This window comes from Tasmannia lanceolata, unplaced genomic scaffold (genome assembly GCF_043159265.1).
Source record: "Tasmannia lanceolata isolate RefF3 unplaced genomic scaffold, GAP_Taslan_0.1 ptg000006l, whole genome shotgun sequence".
NCBI classification, from domain to species: domain Eukaryota; kingdom Viridiplantae; phylum Streptophyta; class Magnoliopsida; order Canellales; family Winteraceae; genus Tasmannia; species Tasmannia lanceolata.
The window spans coordinates 12,737,794-12,755,898 of NW_027518683.1; the positions used below are offsets into that span (position 1 = coordinate 12,737,794).

The 18,105-nt window shown below is 38.1% G+C and overlaps 1 protein-coding gene and 1 long non-coding RNA gene across 2 annotated transcripts; one reads left to right on the forward strand and one right to left on the reverse strand.

The window, feature by feature from the left end:
- Positions 1–7,797: 7,797 nt before the first annotated feature.
- Positions 7,798–9,240, reverse strand: LOC143878392 (homeobox-leucine zipper protein HAT22-like). Its single transcript, XM_077380682.1, has 3 exons — positions 8,733–9,240; positions 8,554–8,633; positions 7,798–8,286 (listed from the first exon to the last, which is right to left on the reverse strand). Exons 1-3 carry the CDS (start codon positions 9,045–9,047, stop codon positions 8,034–8,036), a joined length of 648 nt encoding a protein of 215 aa, XP_077236797.1. The 5' UTR covers positions 9,048–9,240; the 3' UTR covers positions 7,798–8,033.
- A 7,881-nt stretch (positions 9,241–17,121) lies between these two features.
- On the forward strand, positions 17,122–18,040 carry LOC143879753 (uncharacterized). The gene is made up of 2 exons (XR_013251386.1): positions 17,122–17,625; positions 17,735–18,040. It is a non-coding gene; the product is annotated as an uncharacterized LOC143879753 (long non-coding RNA).
- Positions 18,041–18,105: the final 65 nt, after the last annotated feature.

Sequence of the window (18,105 nt, forward strand, 5' to 3'; positions counted from 1 at the left end):
TCCAAGGAAACGAAGAATACGAAGAATGGATCCAAATTGACAGTTACAGACGGCGAGAAGCTCCAGGTGAGTTTTTTTGTTTTTTTTTTTATAATCTCGGTTAATTACTCTAATTAATGATTTTAATCTAGTATTAATCATGTTGTGATATTTGCCTTTTCCTTGGAATTTTTACTCTGGTGGGAATTATCCAACTGTACGTCCTGAGCTAATTAATTATTAACAACTGTATTAAGCGCGTTAAGACCTTTTAAGAGTATTTGAGTGAGCTTTGCCGGCCATGACATTCCTATCGCACCCCTTGTTTTTTTATATTGGCACCTCTAAAATATTTAGTACTTACTGGATCCCAGCTGACCTAGTCGTCTTGTTAATGATCGAGTGGTTTAAGTTTAGGTGGCATAATTAACAGTGATTAACAGTTGGTCTAATTAATATGGATTAATTAATGTAAAAGTGGGATAAACTAATCTATTCCAAGACAGCAAGAGTCCTCTGGAAACCTTCCAACACGTTGATTACAAAGAAGAAATTTCTACCATATTAGCATATATTCTTTTCTGTGGTCTCTTCCCCGTTGTTTCCTAGAGTTTGGGTGAGAAAGCAAATCCACTCTGGTACCTTCTTATTAGAAAAATGACAAAATCCTTATTTCCTTCGCTTGGAATGTGAAAGCATGGCTAAAGTTTTCAATTCCATATGCTAGTACTACATTTTGGATGGAATGTCTTTCAACATGGGAACAAGATTATTTGTCTCCAGATCAATGGACCCGATTAAATGAACATGTCCCTGGTGGGACCCAGTGCTGATCAAAGAAATAAGAACACTGGTGGGCACGCATATGATGAATAGTGCAATTTGCATAAATCAGCCAAAATCATGTCATCTCAACATTAGAAATGAGTTTGGATGGGCATCTGCACCTCAAGATAGGCTTTGATTGTTCAGCTAGGCAATAGAGCAGCTGACTGAATTCCGAAATGATGGACTAGATCAATTGGAGATCACAATCTGACTGGGCGTTGATTGAAATGATGAATGCACGATCAACTGGAAATTATAATTTGAAGAATGAAATTTGTTTTTCATCTCCGCAAAAATCTAGTTGATCCCGACTATACGAATGATTCCATCTCGTTTTGAAGGCATGGATTGCTAAAATCCGATTGTGGAACAGTCTGATTGCGAACCTGAATAAGCAACATGTGAGATTGACCCAGTATCACTAGCATACACATTTGAAGTAAACTGTGGAGGAGCCACCCTAATACAAAACCTATAGAAATTATCTGGTGGGTGCTAAGACAACCTTGAAAACCCCTAGCCTGAAAGTAAACTGTGGAGGAGCCACCCTAATACAAAATTGATCTTAGAGGAACTTAAGTTCTGAACACTGGTTAGGAAAACCTAGAGCATTGCATCTGGCATCATATAGTCCATTTATTGGATCCTTTAAGCTCTGTTTGGTTGCCACATGCTTGGGATCCTCAAGGATGTCCCAAGTAGAAAAATGCTTTTTTAGCCAATTTAGCACCACAATCCCTAGAGATTACTAGGCAATATTCAAAGCTAATTAATGCTTGTATGGTGACGTGGCACCCATGTACCCTAATTATACCTTCCATGCCATCCTCCTCAAAAAGGGAAAATTGCTCAGGTAGAATTTGCTTTTTCTCTCTTTCTTTCTTTCGTTCTCTCTCTCTCTCTCTCTTCTCTTGCTATATATTGGTAATAACAACCCCCTCCTATTACTTTTACTAGATTGACAACCAAACACAAATCAATATTCTGCCAGGTAAATCCTAGGTAGATCACACATTAAATGTTTGTCTCATCCCTATTGAATGCTTATACCACTAATCTACAAGGTAACTATCTGCATCCAAATGGAGCCTTATTGGTAGGATCCAATTCAAAGCGTTATTCGGATCTACTTTCAGTGGTTGGGCTCATATAGTCCATTTTTAATTGAATCAGTCTCTTTACTGTGACTAATCTGAACTCCTAAAAAGTAAAATAGCACTCATAAACAAGGAAATTAATATCAACTGCATACAAGCATCTAGCGTCTTCTGTTACGTTAATGTCTAAATGGTTAGTACTTAAGGTTGAAAGAAGAGCTGAGGGAGCGAGAAGAAAGAAGTGTGGGTGTGTGTGTGAGAGAGAGAGAGAGAGAGGCTCCTTTCCATCGAAATGACAGAAAATGGTTTTGATTAAGGATTTTATAACTTAGATACCCTTCACACATGTTGAAGTATAAATGATTAAAGAACACCAACTCTAACAGCCTAAGCTTTTGGAGTAATTGGTTGTTTCCCATAGTATCGGCGCTAATGCCTCACCGCAGGTCCTAGGTTCAAAACCCAACTGTAACAGCTTGAGCTTTTGGAGTAATTGGTTGTTTCACAATACATACTCTTTTATTTATAAAATAAAGAGGGTGGATTCTCATTGTACAGAAGAGTTTTGTTCTAGCTAGGGCTGCAACTCGGGTCGGGCGGGTCGGGTTTTGGAGAACCCAACCCTACGCGAGAAATATCTCGGGTCGGGTCGGGTTTTTTTCGGAAAACCCATGATTCCCAAACCCGGCCCTACCCATGATAAATCTCGAGTCGGGTCGGGTCGGGTTTTTTCACGTTGACGCAATTTTTTGAGGGAAATTCTTGTTTGGCAAGGCAACTCAACTCATAGAAGTAGAAATTACACTCACAGTACACTTGAATCAAACAATGATGTAATTACACTCACATTACACTTGAATCAAACAATGTTGTAATCAAACAATGTTGTAATTACAATCAAACAATGCTGAATCAAACACTTGAATCAACTCAACTCATAGAAGCAGAAATTACACTCACATACAGTAACACTGGGTGCGTGGGTTTTCACTTTTAACTTTTAACTAACAATAGAAAAAAAATATACATACTATAACTTATGTAACTCGGGTCGGGTCGGGTCGGGCCCTTTCAAACCCGGCTCGACCCGAGATTCATGCGGGCTTTTGAATGCTCAACCCGGCTCGACCCGAAACCCATGAAACCTGAACCCAACCCAGGCTATTTTCAGGTCGGGTCGATGCGGGTCTGGTAAAACCCGGCTCGAGTTGCAGCCCTAGTTCTAGCGCTCCGCACAGGTGTTTTTGGCTGGAATTTAGAATTTTATTGTATATATTTCAGATTCTAAATAGCACATTATCTTAGTGATGGGGGACACCTTGTCCCCTTCATCCTCTTGTAAGGCAGTTTTTATTTAATAAAGTCACCTTAATCACACAAAAAAAGAGAGTATTTCTCACAATAGTACCCTCCAATTAAATCTAGGATGCTCCAACAAATTTTGTGGTTATGTTGCTTGAATCCGATCTAACACAATTTCAAACCTTAGGATGTGGATCTGAATCGTTACCAATTGACCCAACCATTGTGCCCAAGTCCAGTCCAATTAGGTTCAGACCCTTTGGATCCATCAGATTATGTGAGTCCATTGCTACAGACATAATTGATCCGAGCTCAAACAATTATGGGGCTGCCCTCAGTTTGAAGTCCAATTTTTCATGGCACCCTCACTTTTCCTCTAAAAATGTCAAATTTACTTTCAAAACATTCTTTTTCCAGACTGTGCTATTTTTTAATAAATTCCATCCATGTCCCAAGTGCATTAGGTAGCCTTCACAAGTGAGGAAACACTCTCGAGGTAGTTGGTGGAAAAGCAATCAAATTATCAAGGTTTTTAGTAGAAACTAGATAGTTTTTGTCAAAACGTAGAAAAATCTACATGAAAAGGAGGAATTTTCTTTTAAATGAAACTAGATACTCTTTGTTTTGCTGTTGAAATTAATCTAAGAGTTAATCAATTTTGATCCAATGGCCTTAGATTCATCTATGCGAAAAAACTCAAAAGCCCTTGATTTTGACAATCAAATGTCCACATCAAAATAACTTCAGATATTTGGTAAATAGTAATGCTAGATGGTTCTCTAGTACAACATGTACATTTTTGGTGGGTTTTTCTAATGCCAGTACTTTTTGCAAATGATACTAGTCAACCCGGAAGGGTGTGGCTCTTTGGCGTAAAGTCATGGGTTTGCTCCCCAGTGACGAGCGTTCAAATCCCCCCTTGCTTACCCGATGCGCGTGGTTTCCGGGTGATTGCGTGAATCCGTAGGGAAATTGTCCTACCCCGAAGGGGGTGGGACACCCTTCGTTACCAAAAAAATAAAAATAAAAATGACACTAGTCTCATTTCACAATATTGCATGCTTCTTGATTTCTTCTGTACTATCATGTCTCTGCTGCATTGGGTGCCCACGCTAATCTTTTTAAATTGGAAAAAATACCAATGCAATTAAGGAAAACACTTTGAAAACAGGATTCCGTTTGTAAATAAAAAGGGGACTGAAATGTCCGTTGATTTGAACATTTTCAATGTGTATTGATTGCTTTTATGGGGGTTTGAGTTCCGACCATTTGTCTTTAGTGAACGTGGCTCCACTGGTTAATGCCTGTTTTTTTTCTTCCCAAAATGGGATTCCGTTTTCCTATCAGTGCTCTTCAATTAATTATTAAAATCACCATTTATGTGACTTAAATAGCTTTATTAAGTTTTCTCTGCTGATTTTAACCTTAAGCCCTGTTTGGATTGCTAGAAAAAACGTTTCTATGGAAAAAAATAATTCTTAGCTGGTTCAATTTTATCCTTTCTCCGTTTGGAAAAAAAAAATTAGGAAATGTTAGAAATATTTTTTCTTTCCAAACTTTTCCAGAAATTTCTTGCAACTCATATAAAATTTTGTTTGGATAACAAGTACGAAGGTGCCATGGAAAAAATCCGTGAAACTAGGATTGAGCCTCTAGCTCAATGGTAAAAAGGCTTTGGCCTTCAACCTTGAGGTGGGAGGTTCGATTCCAGCTTACCTACCAAAAATTGGACTTTTTATTTTGAATCGAATGTGAAAAAATCAACGTTCTCTATGACTCACCCATTGGAAAAATGAGCGGAAGAAGATATTACCGTACAAAAAGCCACTTTCAAGATCAACTAGGGGAAATGTAGCTGAAATTACGACCGTTGATCTTGTAGAGCACGATTTGGACCCTCTAATCCCACATGGTCCTGGGCCTATCCCTAACAAACACCTCATGTGTAAGATAAAGGACCGCAAAATGAATGGTTCATCTTTTCTGAGCAGTCAGCAGAACCCTTAAGAAGGCCTGATGTATCAAGGCCATAGGGTCATCCGATCAAGGTATTTTCAAAGGCATTTGGTCATTTATAGTTGCCATTCAGATCAATAGTTGTCGTTCAGATCAATGGATCAAATCATGCAAATGAGGCAGAACCAGGGTCTAATAAGTGTCTTAGGAATAGTTTACAAACCCCTTAGAATTTTCTTTTTTAGAAAAGGAGGTGTCTAAATTGCTTACAGAACTCTAAATTTATGTTTAGTAATGATATAATAGGTAGAGACACCTCCAATCCATTGATGATAATGAAAAACATTTTCAATATACCTATTTACATTATATACCTACATAGAATATGCACTTTGAATAAAAAATTTATTCAGTGTTTTCTTTCTAAGAAAGAACTCTATTACATCTTATATCATAGTATTTTTGTATGAAGTACTAGAAATAAGGGTATGAATTACCAGCATAGGAACAATGTTGGTTCTTAGTCTGATAAACAAAACCACGATCCTAGTGATAAACAAAAGCAAACACGCCGGCCAGTCAAAACAACCCAGACACAAAGACACTCCCGTAAAAGCAAAATTTAAAATTCATGGGCAACTTCAAAACTGTGCTCCAAAAACATAACCTAAACTCTCCCTCAAATATCCACAAGGGCACAAGGCCATAAACCTTAAACTCTATGTTATTTCAAAAACATAACCTAATCTAAAATGTCCCATCCCTTCTACTAATATTTATCTGCCGACTGTTTTTTCTTTCCTCGCATCCTCAAAAGTTTCTTCGTCTCCCAGTAGTAACTGTGCGTGTTTTGTTTTTACACGACAAAACGAGACTGAAACCTAAACTTGTCTCTGTCCAGTCTTTTCTCTACAAAAGCAAGATAAACCCCCACGCAGTGGAAAGATTTTTCACCATCACTACAAAGAAGACTAAGCACTGACTCTTTTTTTTCCTATACACCATTACCTCCCCCTATTCTGCACAATACTCACTAACTTCTTTTCGTATATTATATTTCCTCCGTTTTTCTCTTGCATTCCCTTCTCCAGTAATCACGCATCATGACAGTCCCCTTTTTCTTTTCATTAGCTTTGTGTTTTCGTGGTTTATGTTTGTAGCCTCTTGCAATCTAACCCTAACAACAGTAGGGTCCACTTACATAGAGAAAAGGAGGAATTATAGTCAGGTGTTGGGTAATGAGATTGTTGAATGGGTTGAGGAAAAAGAGATATGTAAAACAGATGACTTCTTTGGGCCATGAATCATCCGTTTCTGAGACGACCGTTGTGTCCCCGTTGACTGTTACATGTTTAGGTAAGCTTTTCGAAGGTGTTCATTCTCCAAAGCTTTTGCTTTCTTGCTTCGAACCCAAGTCTCTAGACCCCTACAAAAGAATAATTTTTTCTCTTGACAAAACATGGGACCCACTAAACCCGACATTTAGCGACAACTTCATCATACCTTTTTGTGGTTATAACGTGTCTTTTAGGTTGTTTAAAAACTCCTTGAGCCAATCATCGATTTGCCAAGTTCATTTTACCTAGTCCCAGTTTTTATCTTAGATTGAGTTTTGCCCTACTAAACCAAGAGGAAGTCTAAACTAAAGAACAACTCAACTCGATTCAACTCAACAAAGCCTTTGTCCCAAACTAGTTGTGGCGTCGGCTAAAATGAATCCTTTAGAAAAATTTCATGAAGAAGGCAAAGGGAATCTATCCGGCTCTAATCTCGACTCTAGTTGGGTTCTTCTACGTTGATCATTTTCTTCCATTCTATCATATCCAAGGTCATGTTCTTCAGGAGCGAAGGCACATATAGCATGAGGGGGGCCATGGCCTCCCCAATGACTTGAAAATTCCCTTTAAAGGTGCATGTACATCCATGCATGCTTAGGTAGTTTAGTGGCTATGCCCCCCCCCCCCAAATGCCCAATGCAAGCAAGTGTAAATTAGCCTGGCCCCCCTAAGTGTAAATTCCTGGCTCCGCCCCTGATGTTCTCTGTTATGTTCCTAGCTATCAAGTCTTTCCTCACTATTTCTACCCAAGTTGTCTTCGGTCTGCCCATGTCTCTTTTTACTCTATCAATTTGGCACAAGTCGCCTCTTCTCACCGGAGCATCCAAAGGCCTACGTTGCATATGTCCAAACCATCTTAAGCGCGGTGCTCTCTCATTTTCTCCTCAATTAGTGCCACCCCCACTTTTTTACGAATGTCTTCATTTTTACGAATTCTAAACTAAAGAACGCCGTTGCAAAATTCAGCTTCAAGGGCACAACATTGCACCATCTTAGCAAAGTGCATTTATAATGGCACTGAAAGTTATAAAATTAAAGGAATAATTAGGGAAATGATACATTCACCATGCAAGCTTTTCTTAAGGTCAACAGTGTCACAAACACGCTTTTATATTGTGTGGCCATTTTAGGCATAGTAAATCAGAAAAGGAAAATTTTACTTTAGTTATTAGTTAGTTAATTACCAACTCTTCCGTTTATATCAACATATTTGCCAAAAGTGCCCTGAGCATTTTTCAACTGACCCAATTCACCTCCCCCTCAAAATGCACAGAAATTTTCAAATTCAATCAAACATATATTACGGCTTGTTTGGCTCAATTCAGAAAGCATCAATAGTTTCCATGTAATTCCTGAAAAATAAGAAAAGGGGTTGAACAATTTCCACTATTAAGAGCCTTTTAACATCTAATGGAAGAGTCTTTAATGATGACACCATACTACATACATTTCTCGACCATCATCCTTGTGAATTAATTACAGCTTAGAGCTAAATGCTGACAGGTTAAGAATTTACAAGTGATTAAGAGATTTTTTAACATGCCAAGGAGGAATCTTTAATGGCACCATAGAACTTAGCATTATTCCCATCGTTGGACGTGATCCTCTTGCAACATGGGCACATGGTCGTGGCCGTTGGCTTAGGAAGATGAATATAGAACGGCGATCCGAGCTTTGTTGATCTCAATTCTTGCAATTCCTTCTTCAATCGACGGTTCTCATCGCTCAGATTTTCGCAACATTTCTTTAAGAACTCACAATCCACTTCAGTCTGCTTCAACTTAGTCCTGCATTAGCCAGCAAGCCATACATGTCTTAAGTAAATCTAAAACATAAAGTTCCATTACTAGTTTATTACAACATGGAAAATGTCTAAGGTGATTAGAAAGGGAAGAGCCCATCAGCCCAATAATTGCAGCAAAAATCAGTTGCCAGAATCGAGGGTTGGTGTTGGATGGATAGAGTGTAGTCCATTGCCACAATTTTAGGCCATGGTATATCAGATTGACGGTCCTGGTCAACTTATAAAGGTGCACTATGACTTCCATTCGTACCTTGCCCTTCTGTTCTGAAACCAAACTTCTACTTGTCGTGGGCGCAGATTCAATCGTTCGGCTAATTCCTGCTTCTGGGTCTGTCAAGATATTCATCTTTTTAGTATATGAACAAACAGTCCAACAAAAATTCGTACATACAGCTATAAGAGAGAGAGAGAGGGAGAGAGAATGGATACCGGAATAAGGGTACTATGTTCTCTGAAACTGTCTTCCAGGAAGCTGGATTGCTCTTTGGTGAGTCTGAGTTTCTTCCTTGTGCTATTGTTTCCATTGTTATGGGCATTTCTGGTAGCATCATCTTCTTCGTCTTCATCTGTATTTTTAGAACTCGATCTATCTACGTCTTGTTCTTCACTGATTGTTCTAGTGGGAAACAAGATATGAAACTGAATAGGAGTCTTACGCGGTCGATCTCGCCTCGGCTCATCGGAGAAATTCCCACCGCCTATTCCAAGAACAAGCCCCGTATTGCATGTATATTCTTCTTCCATGCTCTTCTATTTCTCTCCAAAAAGAGAAGCAAGAGTTGAGAGATTGTAAGTGAGTTTTGTAGATTTTGGGGTATTATATAGAAGGAGTAGAAACTTGTGAATGAGAGTTGGGATTAGGGAATTTAAAGAGGAAATTAGGAGTTGGTGATGAGAAATGGGAAAGGGGTTTCTGTCTTTTAATGGGAACAGACGAACAGTAAGAGCGTGCGTTGGACTTGAATACTATAAAAGAAACAAAACCCCCAATTCCTAGACAAAATGTTGACTATAGACAGAGAGATTTCAAAGCTGATGGTCATAGTCACATGAAATTTTCCAGACAGTTTCTTCTAGGAAACTGATCAGTAACTCCTCGATACACATTATTTTGCCTAAAAAATATGCATTTAAACAGTCCTTATGTCTGTTATTAACACAAATTAAGCATTTTCCAAATGTCCGTTTGCCTAATTTAGTTTGCTTTTACTTTTACATGTAGGACAAACTGATATGGGTATCATACCTCATTTTAAGTGTCTGTGAGAGAGAGAGAGAGAGAGAGAGAGAGAGAGAGAGAGAGAGCCTATGCACAGAAACTTGATGTATGCACTACACTATCTTCAGTGCACCCATTAAAATATTAAATCAATCTAGCCAATCTGTTTTCTTGAGTTATAGCCCCCAACGAGGTGGCCTATCTGAGAAAAGTCACACTTATTAGACGTCCTAACTGCCCAATGAGTAGGCCCCAGATGAATCAAGAAAACAACAATGAGCAACGATCTAAACAAGGGAATTGCTAGCGTCCATTTCAAAATGCATTTTGCGGCAGGTATGTCCATGTCAGACCACCCAACTAGTGAATGGAGACAAAAGCTGTCGTCTTCATTCACGAGGTGGCTGGTCTGAAATGCAACAGACCAGCCGCGAAATGCCTTTTGCGAAGGACCCTAGCAAATCCCTCTAAACAAATAGGAAATGATATTTCCAACTCCCCTTCCCTCATTTCCACCCTGCCCGGTTTGTCTTCTCTTGAAAATGAAATCATTTCCATGAAGGTAGACAGCATATGGCTGTACACCTTCCTGTATGCCAGACCCCCTGCTACCGCATCAAAATAAACATATTAAATGAGTACATATTATTCACTCATAAAATAAAAAACATAGTAATTCAAGGGAACAAATTATGGTAACGCAGAATTGAAAAGGAATATTAAATGAGTATAATGTTTTATATCTTCTATCTCACGAGAAGAGAGATTCTTGTTGAATACGCTTGTGAGACTATTATTTCCCATAATGTGGACAGGAAACGGAGAAGAACTCCATTCCCGCTGACAAACTCATAATGTGGTCCACCTTGCAATCCCAACCCGGGAAAAATATCTCCCCACTTATCATTTGTCCACGTATCAAAGCTACAGTGGTCAACAAATAAAAACTTTCTACGTTTTTACTTAGAAGAGTCATCCAAGGAGCCTTCCCTCGTAGCGAATGAAGAAAAAAACGATGAGAGTTAGTCTGACCAGCCTTTCTCTTTTTAAAATTAGGTTTGAGTCAAACGGCCTATTGACGTAGTGGCTTTGTCTCATTCTCTTCTGCTAACTGCCTTTGACATGGAATGGCATATCCAAGAACCTAATTTTAATTCTTAGTTTGAGTTGAATGATGCTCATTTTGATATGCCTCAAGCAGTCTAATGATCTAGGCCATCCATCAAAAGTGATGCAGAGCATCTTGCTTTCCAATTTTGTCATTCGCGTACCATCATTACCTAAAAGACATCAATTTCATTTTACAAAGTTACCAACCACGGCAACAAGTGACAATCCGTGGGATTTAGATTTAGGAAACTAGCCTTTCCTAGTTTAATAGTTTAGCAGTTCATTTCTTAAGTCTAGCTAAATAGTAATAAATTACTTTTCTATCAGTACATAATAGGAATGAGATCTAAAACGTTGTTTATTTTCTATATAATTTTTTAATGAAAAATTGTGTAAGATGTTTACACCTAGATTAGAGTTGCTACTTTCTTTGTTTGTTTTTAATTTTCAAAGTTAGGAGAAGACTCTCATTAGCCTATTTAAACTCAATGTAATAGAGAAGATCTGGGTTTTTTGACAATTAAAAATATTGAATGAAAAGTAATTTTTCTTCTAGAGAAAAGGTATTTTTTTTACACTTCTTTCTTGGTGTTTCCATTCAGCATGGGTTAGCTTTTGAGCACCATAATTATCTTTTGTTATTTTCTTTTTTTATCGTATCATCATCGACGTTGATCACACGCCCATCCTACGTAAAAAAAAAAAAAAAAGGGCTCGTTTTGGATTCGTTGGGGGGGGGGGGGGGGGGGGGGGGATCGGGGGGTGGTGTTGTTAGTCTGTTGATATAATTATGCTTCTAACTATATTTTATGCTACTTGCTAGAGCACTAATCAAAGGCTAACACACCATTTTCATCGTCTGCCGGGAACTCCACGGAAGAAAGTTGTCTTTTCGCATACTTTCTTATCAGGTCTAGTCACTAAATGATGTAGCCTTTACTGGAAGGGAAATTCAAAAGCATGGTCATACAAACAAAACCGTAGGATTGTCAAACCCGGGATTTGCTATGGACTTTAGCAGAAAGGCATTTTGGGTGCGCATGAGAGAACTTGTCACCAGATTTTGTCTTATTCATTTAAGACATAAGAGGTGCCTGCTCTCCATGCAGCGGCCAGCTGCGAAATACCTCTCTGCGAAAATCTCTAGCAAATCCCGTCAAACCCTAGGTCACGCACACGTGTAGACTTTACTGTTCATTGTCAAAAACTTCCAAAAAAACTTTCTGTACAATAGCATCTGCATACCTGAAAAAAACAAAATACTACCACGCCTCATATTACCCTATCACGTTGGGTGGACCATGAATGCTTCTTCTTTTTGAAGTCCTCTTGGTGGACCATAAATGCCGTGATGCCCCATGTTCGCCCAATGTCGACTCTCCATCACTCACCACTAGTTTTTCATTTCCAATCATCAGTGCCCAACTTCTTCTTCACCAGATCGTTACTATTAAAAATTTGACTATTTTTATTCTACTGACGCAAAAATCTACTCTTTTAAACCAATATATATTGGCGTAAGAACTAAGAATTCAACTTGTTCATATTGGAGTAAAAATCCGACTTTTCACCCTGTATGAGTGTAAAAATCTGACTTTTAAAACCCCCGTGTGTGAAAATTCTAAGGTAGTGTTGTATATATGTTTACATGGGAAAGACCCTTTACGTTTGTGTTACTTACAGTTCCATTGTTGTTGGTTTTTTGACATTATAACGCAAACGGTAAGTGTGGGTTCCATTGTCGGTGGTTTTTGACTTAGTGGGTTCTATATTTAGTTATTTATTAAAAAGAGATGTCGTTATTTAAGAATTTGACATGTGATAGGTGGTCTTTTGTAAATAAAAAAACTTATCCGGTCCGTCACCCGAAATAGAGTGGTGCCCACATTGTTTGGGTGATCCCATAAATAGAGTGGGCTACTATAGGGTGTTCCCATAAAATCTTCTCCATAGGATTATCCTAACCCTTTCATCCGTGGAGGTATCTATATTGTGCTGCAAATTTTAAAACTCTGTAAATCGGATCAAAGGGTTAGGATCATCCTATTGAGAAGATTTTTGGGCACGTCCTATCCTAATCCACGGTATAGATACCTCCACGGATCAAAGGGTAAGGATCATCACGATTTTTCGGGCACGCCCTATCTACGCCAGGCCCAACAGATGAATGGTTTGGATCACCCAAACACTGTAGGCCCCACCTTATCTCTGGTCGACGGACCAGATAAGTTATCCGATTGGTCGACTAGAAACACTTTTTTCGTACGCGTGCGCACAGACTGACATATGCATGTCGACCATGTTTGATAATGGGCAAACTCAACTTGCTTTACACATTAATTGAATTTGCTGCTGAGACCTATTAGGAATTATAAAGCCTTTTTACAACTAGTTAAACAAAGTAAAACAAGGTGAATTTGCCCCGGTATCAGAAGTGTTTTTTTTCTTTTTAAATGCGCCAATAAAGTGTTTTTTGAAAATTATCCAGGTTCCAAAGTTAGAATGAGTTTTACTGACGTTAATAAAATATATCCGAAATAAAAAAGGAAATTAATAGTATATTGTGAAAGAAAAATAATTTGCTGACTTTGATTAAGACATAGATGGACAGGACATGTGGGTTTGTTGTTGTGTATTATTGCATCTTTGTATTGTCGCGTGTGGACCGCACGATGTAGTCTTCCTCTGCCCCAATCATTTTACCTTCCGCCATTCTCAGCTTCCTAAATTAGAGACAGTAGTCGTTGCCCTATCTTATTCTTATTCGTCGGTGCTTCAATGATTTCGGTTCTCTTTGGCTTACACCTTTGCTTTTGGGAGAAATTATATGATGGGTGCACCTGAAGCCCAGTGTTTTTCCAGAAGTGCAGTGATCCCCCTTCAAAGGATGATTGAAATCGATCATTTGTTGGTCCCCAACGTAAATCATCTGGGTAGGATGATCCTAGCCCTCGTATCTACACAGAGTTTTCTATAATATGCAGTCCCTCTTCACCTCGGAGGGTTAGGATCATCCAATGGAGATGATTTACGGTTTACATCCTATATATGTTGTAGCCCAACAAATGAACAGTTTGGATCATCCTTTGAGTAGAGGCCTATTGTAATTCTGTAAAAATAGTGGACTTTGCGCACACACCAAATATAAAATCTCTACTCTTTGTCTAAACAATGGCTTACTATTACCATATATTCTTGATTCTTAATGGACAGCTTAGATTGGACACCATATATGATCTGGTAAATTTTCAGGTTTTAAACATTCAGATTGATTGATAATTTGGTGCTTTAAGACCGGAGTAGCAAGGTGTACAATATATTGCCAATAATTTGATGCTTATTCATCTTTGGTGGCTGTTATCTTCTGCAAACTTGCAAATATCTGTATACTATCATCGTCTCCATATGACAACCTTTACTTATTATCACGATGGATTACCAGTTTTTAAGTAATGACGTATTACCAAATTTAAGTAAAAGTTTTACTTTATTAGAAAATTTAATTTATTTTTTTGGATTTTTTGCCTATAAGCAAAATGTTTTTTAATTAGTGATTGAAAATAATGGTACATTTTTTTTGTTTTACTTTTTGAAAAATTTTAGAGCATTAAATATTTCACCAAACTTTAATCATTTCTAAAATAAATGAAAAATACCCTTTTCTCACCAAAAAATCAGTTGTAGTTTCATAAGGGTATTATTAAAAAAAATTGAGTAATAAAGTTGACTTTTTAATGTCATTGGAAGTACATTTTTGAGATCTTATATGGTGCCTGGGCTCGTGAGGTGAGTGTGCTAAGGGCATGGTTTGAAATTTCGGTTTCGGCATAAATATTCGGACCTAGCTGAAACTGAAATTTCCGCCAAAAACCCAAAATTTTGTCCGAAATTCAGTACATACGCATGAAATTTCGGTTTTTGGGACCGAAATTTTGGTAATTTCTGCTGAAATTTGGTATTTTTTTTCAAAATTTAGCCGAGAATGCCGAAATTTCTGAAATTTGGTAAGTTTCGGCCATTTCGGTTTCGGTGTCGGTCTCGACTGAAATCCGAAATCTCGGTTCCAAAATTTTGGATTTCGGTCGAAATTTAAAACCATGGCTAAGGGTACCACTCGATATTTTATCCAACAGCAGCCCACTTTTTAAGAGGCAGCTGTTGGATCAAATATCAAGGGGGTACTTCGGTTATACCCTGCACTGGACTTCACATTCTAGTGCCATAAAATTTAATGGACATTCTTATTGAAAATAATGTTTAATATCTAATATGCATTAGCGTCTGTAGCATTTTGGGACTAATTGGAGTATTTTTTTTTCTAAATCATGATAATTGAGAAGTAATCGGGACCTATGCTAAAGATAGGGATTTATAGGTGAAAACCCTAATTATTTATAATATTACTATCTTACTCTATATATACTTCTAATAATGAATACATATGTGACCTTTTGAAGAATTCTAGAGATTTCACTAAACTTGGATGCATTTACAAGAGGATAAATGTGTGCTTATATAACATGTCAGAAAATATTATAACCATTATTGCCAGTTATATTTAACTTTTAAAACCATTTTCATACAAGTGCCCATTTGGCTACCATGAATATATTTTTTCATTTTTTCCTGGAATATTAGCTTACCCAAAGATGAAAGAGGGTGGGAGAAGGATAGATAAGAGTGGGACTGAGTGAGGAGAGGGTAATAAGAAAAGGCTATAAAACCAGGAATATAAAAAAACTCCAAATATGATTCACTCTTTCCTGGTTTTTAAGCCACTTCTCATCTTCTACTAACCGTGCCCTCTCAAGTCTCTCCTTCTCTTGCCTGCTCTACCCTCTCGCACCGCTTGGAGAAACTAATTTATCATGAAAAAAAATTCCAACCAGAAATGGCCTAAGATTATATGAAAATAAATTTTAGAATATATATCAAATCATGCCTTTATTTGCAGATAAGATTATTTTAATTTGATCTTATGGCATAGGTCTCTTTTGGAAGGCCACCAACTATAACTTTTTAAAGCTAAAGATTTGCAAAGGACCACCTTCTTTTATATTTATGTTAGAAATCATGTCCAACTTCTCTAGTGCTTAATTGTTAGTATGGACCCCATATGTGGCAGTTAAGATCTCCCCTTGCGTTTCCCCTCATCTTCATGAAGCCTTACTATGTGAATTTTTTGCTCATCGAGCTTCTTGCCTACGTATATCCCTCTTTTCTATCATTTGCTCCCAAATTAGATAAATCTACCATTTGATGAAATTTGGTGGAGCCCTCTTTATTTACCTACTTTAATCCGGGCTTTTTACTAAATAAAGGAAGATCGGCCAAGTAGGCAAAATGGGACTATCTACAGCTAAATAGCCAAATCAAATAGGAGTCATTTGCATCACATTTCTCATCACCACTTGAAGTTACTACACTAATGTCCTGTTCGTTTCAGATTATTACAACCGACTGTAAGTTCAAAACCTATTATGGACTCAAAATTACATTTAGACCCTGTTCGTTTTAGATTGTGAGAACTGATGGTGAGGCCCCTACTGATCGGTAGGGGCCTCACCATCGGTTTTCACAATCTGAAACGAACATGGCCTTAAATTTGAGTCCAATAATAGGTTAAGGGCTGACAATCTGTTGTCATAATCTGAAACGAACAAAGCCTAGGAGACTCCTATGAACCACCTTCTTTAGGGTTTCACATTGTTGGGAAAATCTGCCCGGCAAAATCTGATTTGATCGTCCACCTAAAGATAGACAGATGATGTGGTTCTCTGATGAAGTGTCTCATGTGAGACATAGACAACCCTTTTTTTTTGTTACGGATAGGGCCTAGACACGGCCAAGAATGTCCGTCTGATTGTTCTAGATCTAAATAAAGTTTGCTACAGTACAAAATATCCTCTATGTCTTTTTACTAACAGGCTAAACATTAGGAATATTTTGGTACAAATATCTAATATAACATGCACCACGCAAATCTCATTCGAATGAATCGAACCAATTCTACTTCTCTCTCTTTGGTTGAACCCAAAAAACCATCTGACGCTAGTGGACGAGCTCTTTTGTCTCCATTCACCAGTGTATGATAGTGTTTCCTCAACTGCCACTGAAAATACACTAAAATTTTTTACATTGTACACAATTTTAACTTTGTAAAAAAAATAAAAAAATAGCAGGACATGGGACACTCCGATTAACACTTTGATTCTTAAAAAGATTGAACAAACACAACACAAAGTAGGATCAGCTGATTCTACCGAGTAAAAACAAACCGAGTTAGGATTCAAATGGATCATGAAACAGAGATAGGTTGATTCGATCCAAATGAGGTTCATTGACAGGTCCAGACTTAGAAAATGAAGCCGAAAGGCGACAATCAATTACTCTGGTAGTGAATACAGATGACAAAGACATGGCTAAAGACATGTTACGTGAATGGTCTTGTTTGGCTAGGAAGATCACACGTGAAACCAACATCCCAACCAGCTCTTTAATTGAGAAAACAACAGCCATTCCCAAAGCCCAAGCCCCATTTCCATAATTATAAAAATATCTTCTTTCTCCCATTTTTATCCTCCCCACTCTCAGAAATAATTGGAAGGTAGAGCGTTCCTCCAGACAGACTTTCCAACCTCTGTTTACAGTATGAGCAGAATACAAAAGCATGGGCACAGACATGTTCCATTCCCACATCCCACATTCAATTATTGCACTTCTCTCTCCCTCTCTTGGATGATTAACTTTTTCACCCTCCATCTATTTATATCCATTTCCCATCCTTTTCCTCCCAAGAATTCCCTTCTCCCCTCAGTTACAATGAAATCCTTCTGTATAGTCCTATGTCTGCTTATGATGACCTTCGAATTTACGTTGCTAACCGCACATGCTCGTCAAGACCCTATTTCTCTAGGTAGAGATGGTAAGCACCCGGTTAGACGATTGAGTTCCTCCGTTTCGAACCTTCCAGAAGTAGGCCAGAAGTTCAAGGTTGGTTTCGTGGTTGGTGAATACATTGATATATTTCTCTCTAGTACCTTAAGTGTCATACTGAGCTTTGGTAACAATTAAGTATCTGATAATCTTGACACTAATCCAGGTTGCTGGTGGATGGAGGACGGAGAGAGGCGACATCAGAGGAAGTTTTGAAGAACGAGAATTCAAGGGTAGTGATGATGAAGGGCTAATTTACAATGTGGATTATCATGGAGTCTCAACACATCCTTCGCCGTCTCCCAAAGATCCAAAACGGCGAAACTAGCCATAGCTTACCATGGCTTATCATGTATATGGTATAATAATGTACTATTAGATTATACTGGTACTAGATTACGCCATCTTGTTATCACTTGATGTACCCAACTCAATCCCAAATCACCCTCCACTTTAAGCTGTTTTACTTTCACATCGCTGCATACACTAACAAGACCAGTGAAAGCCATTCAATAGAAGGAACCATGTGCTATAAAA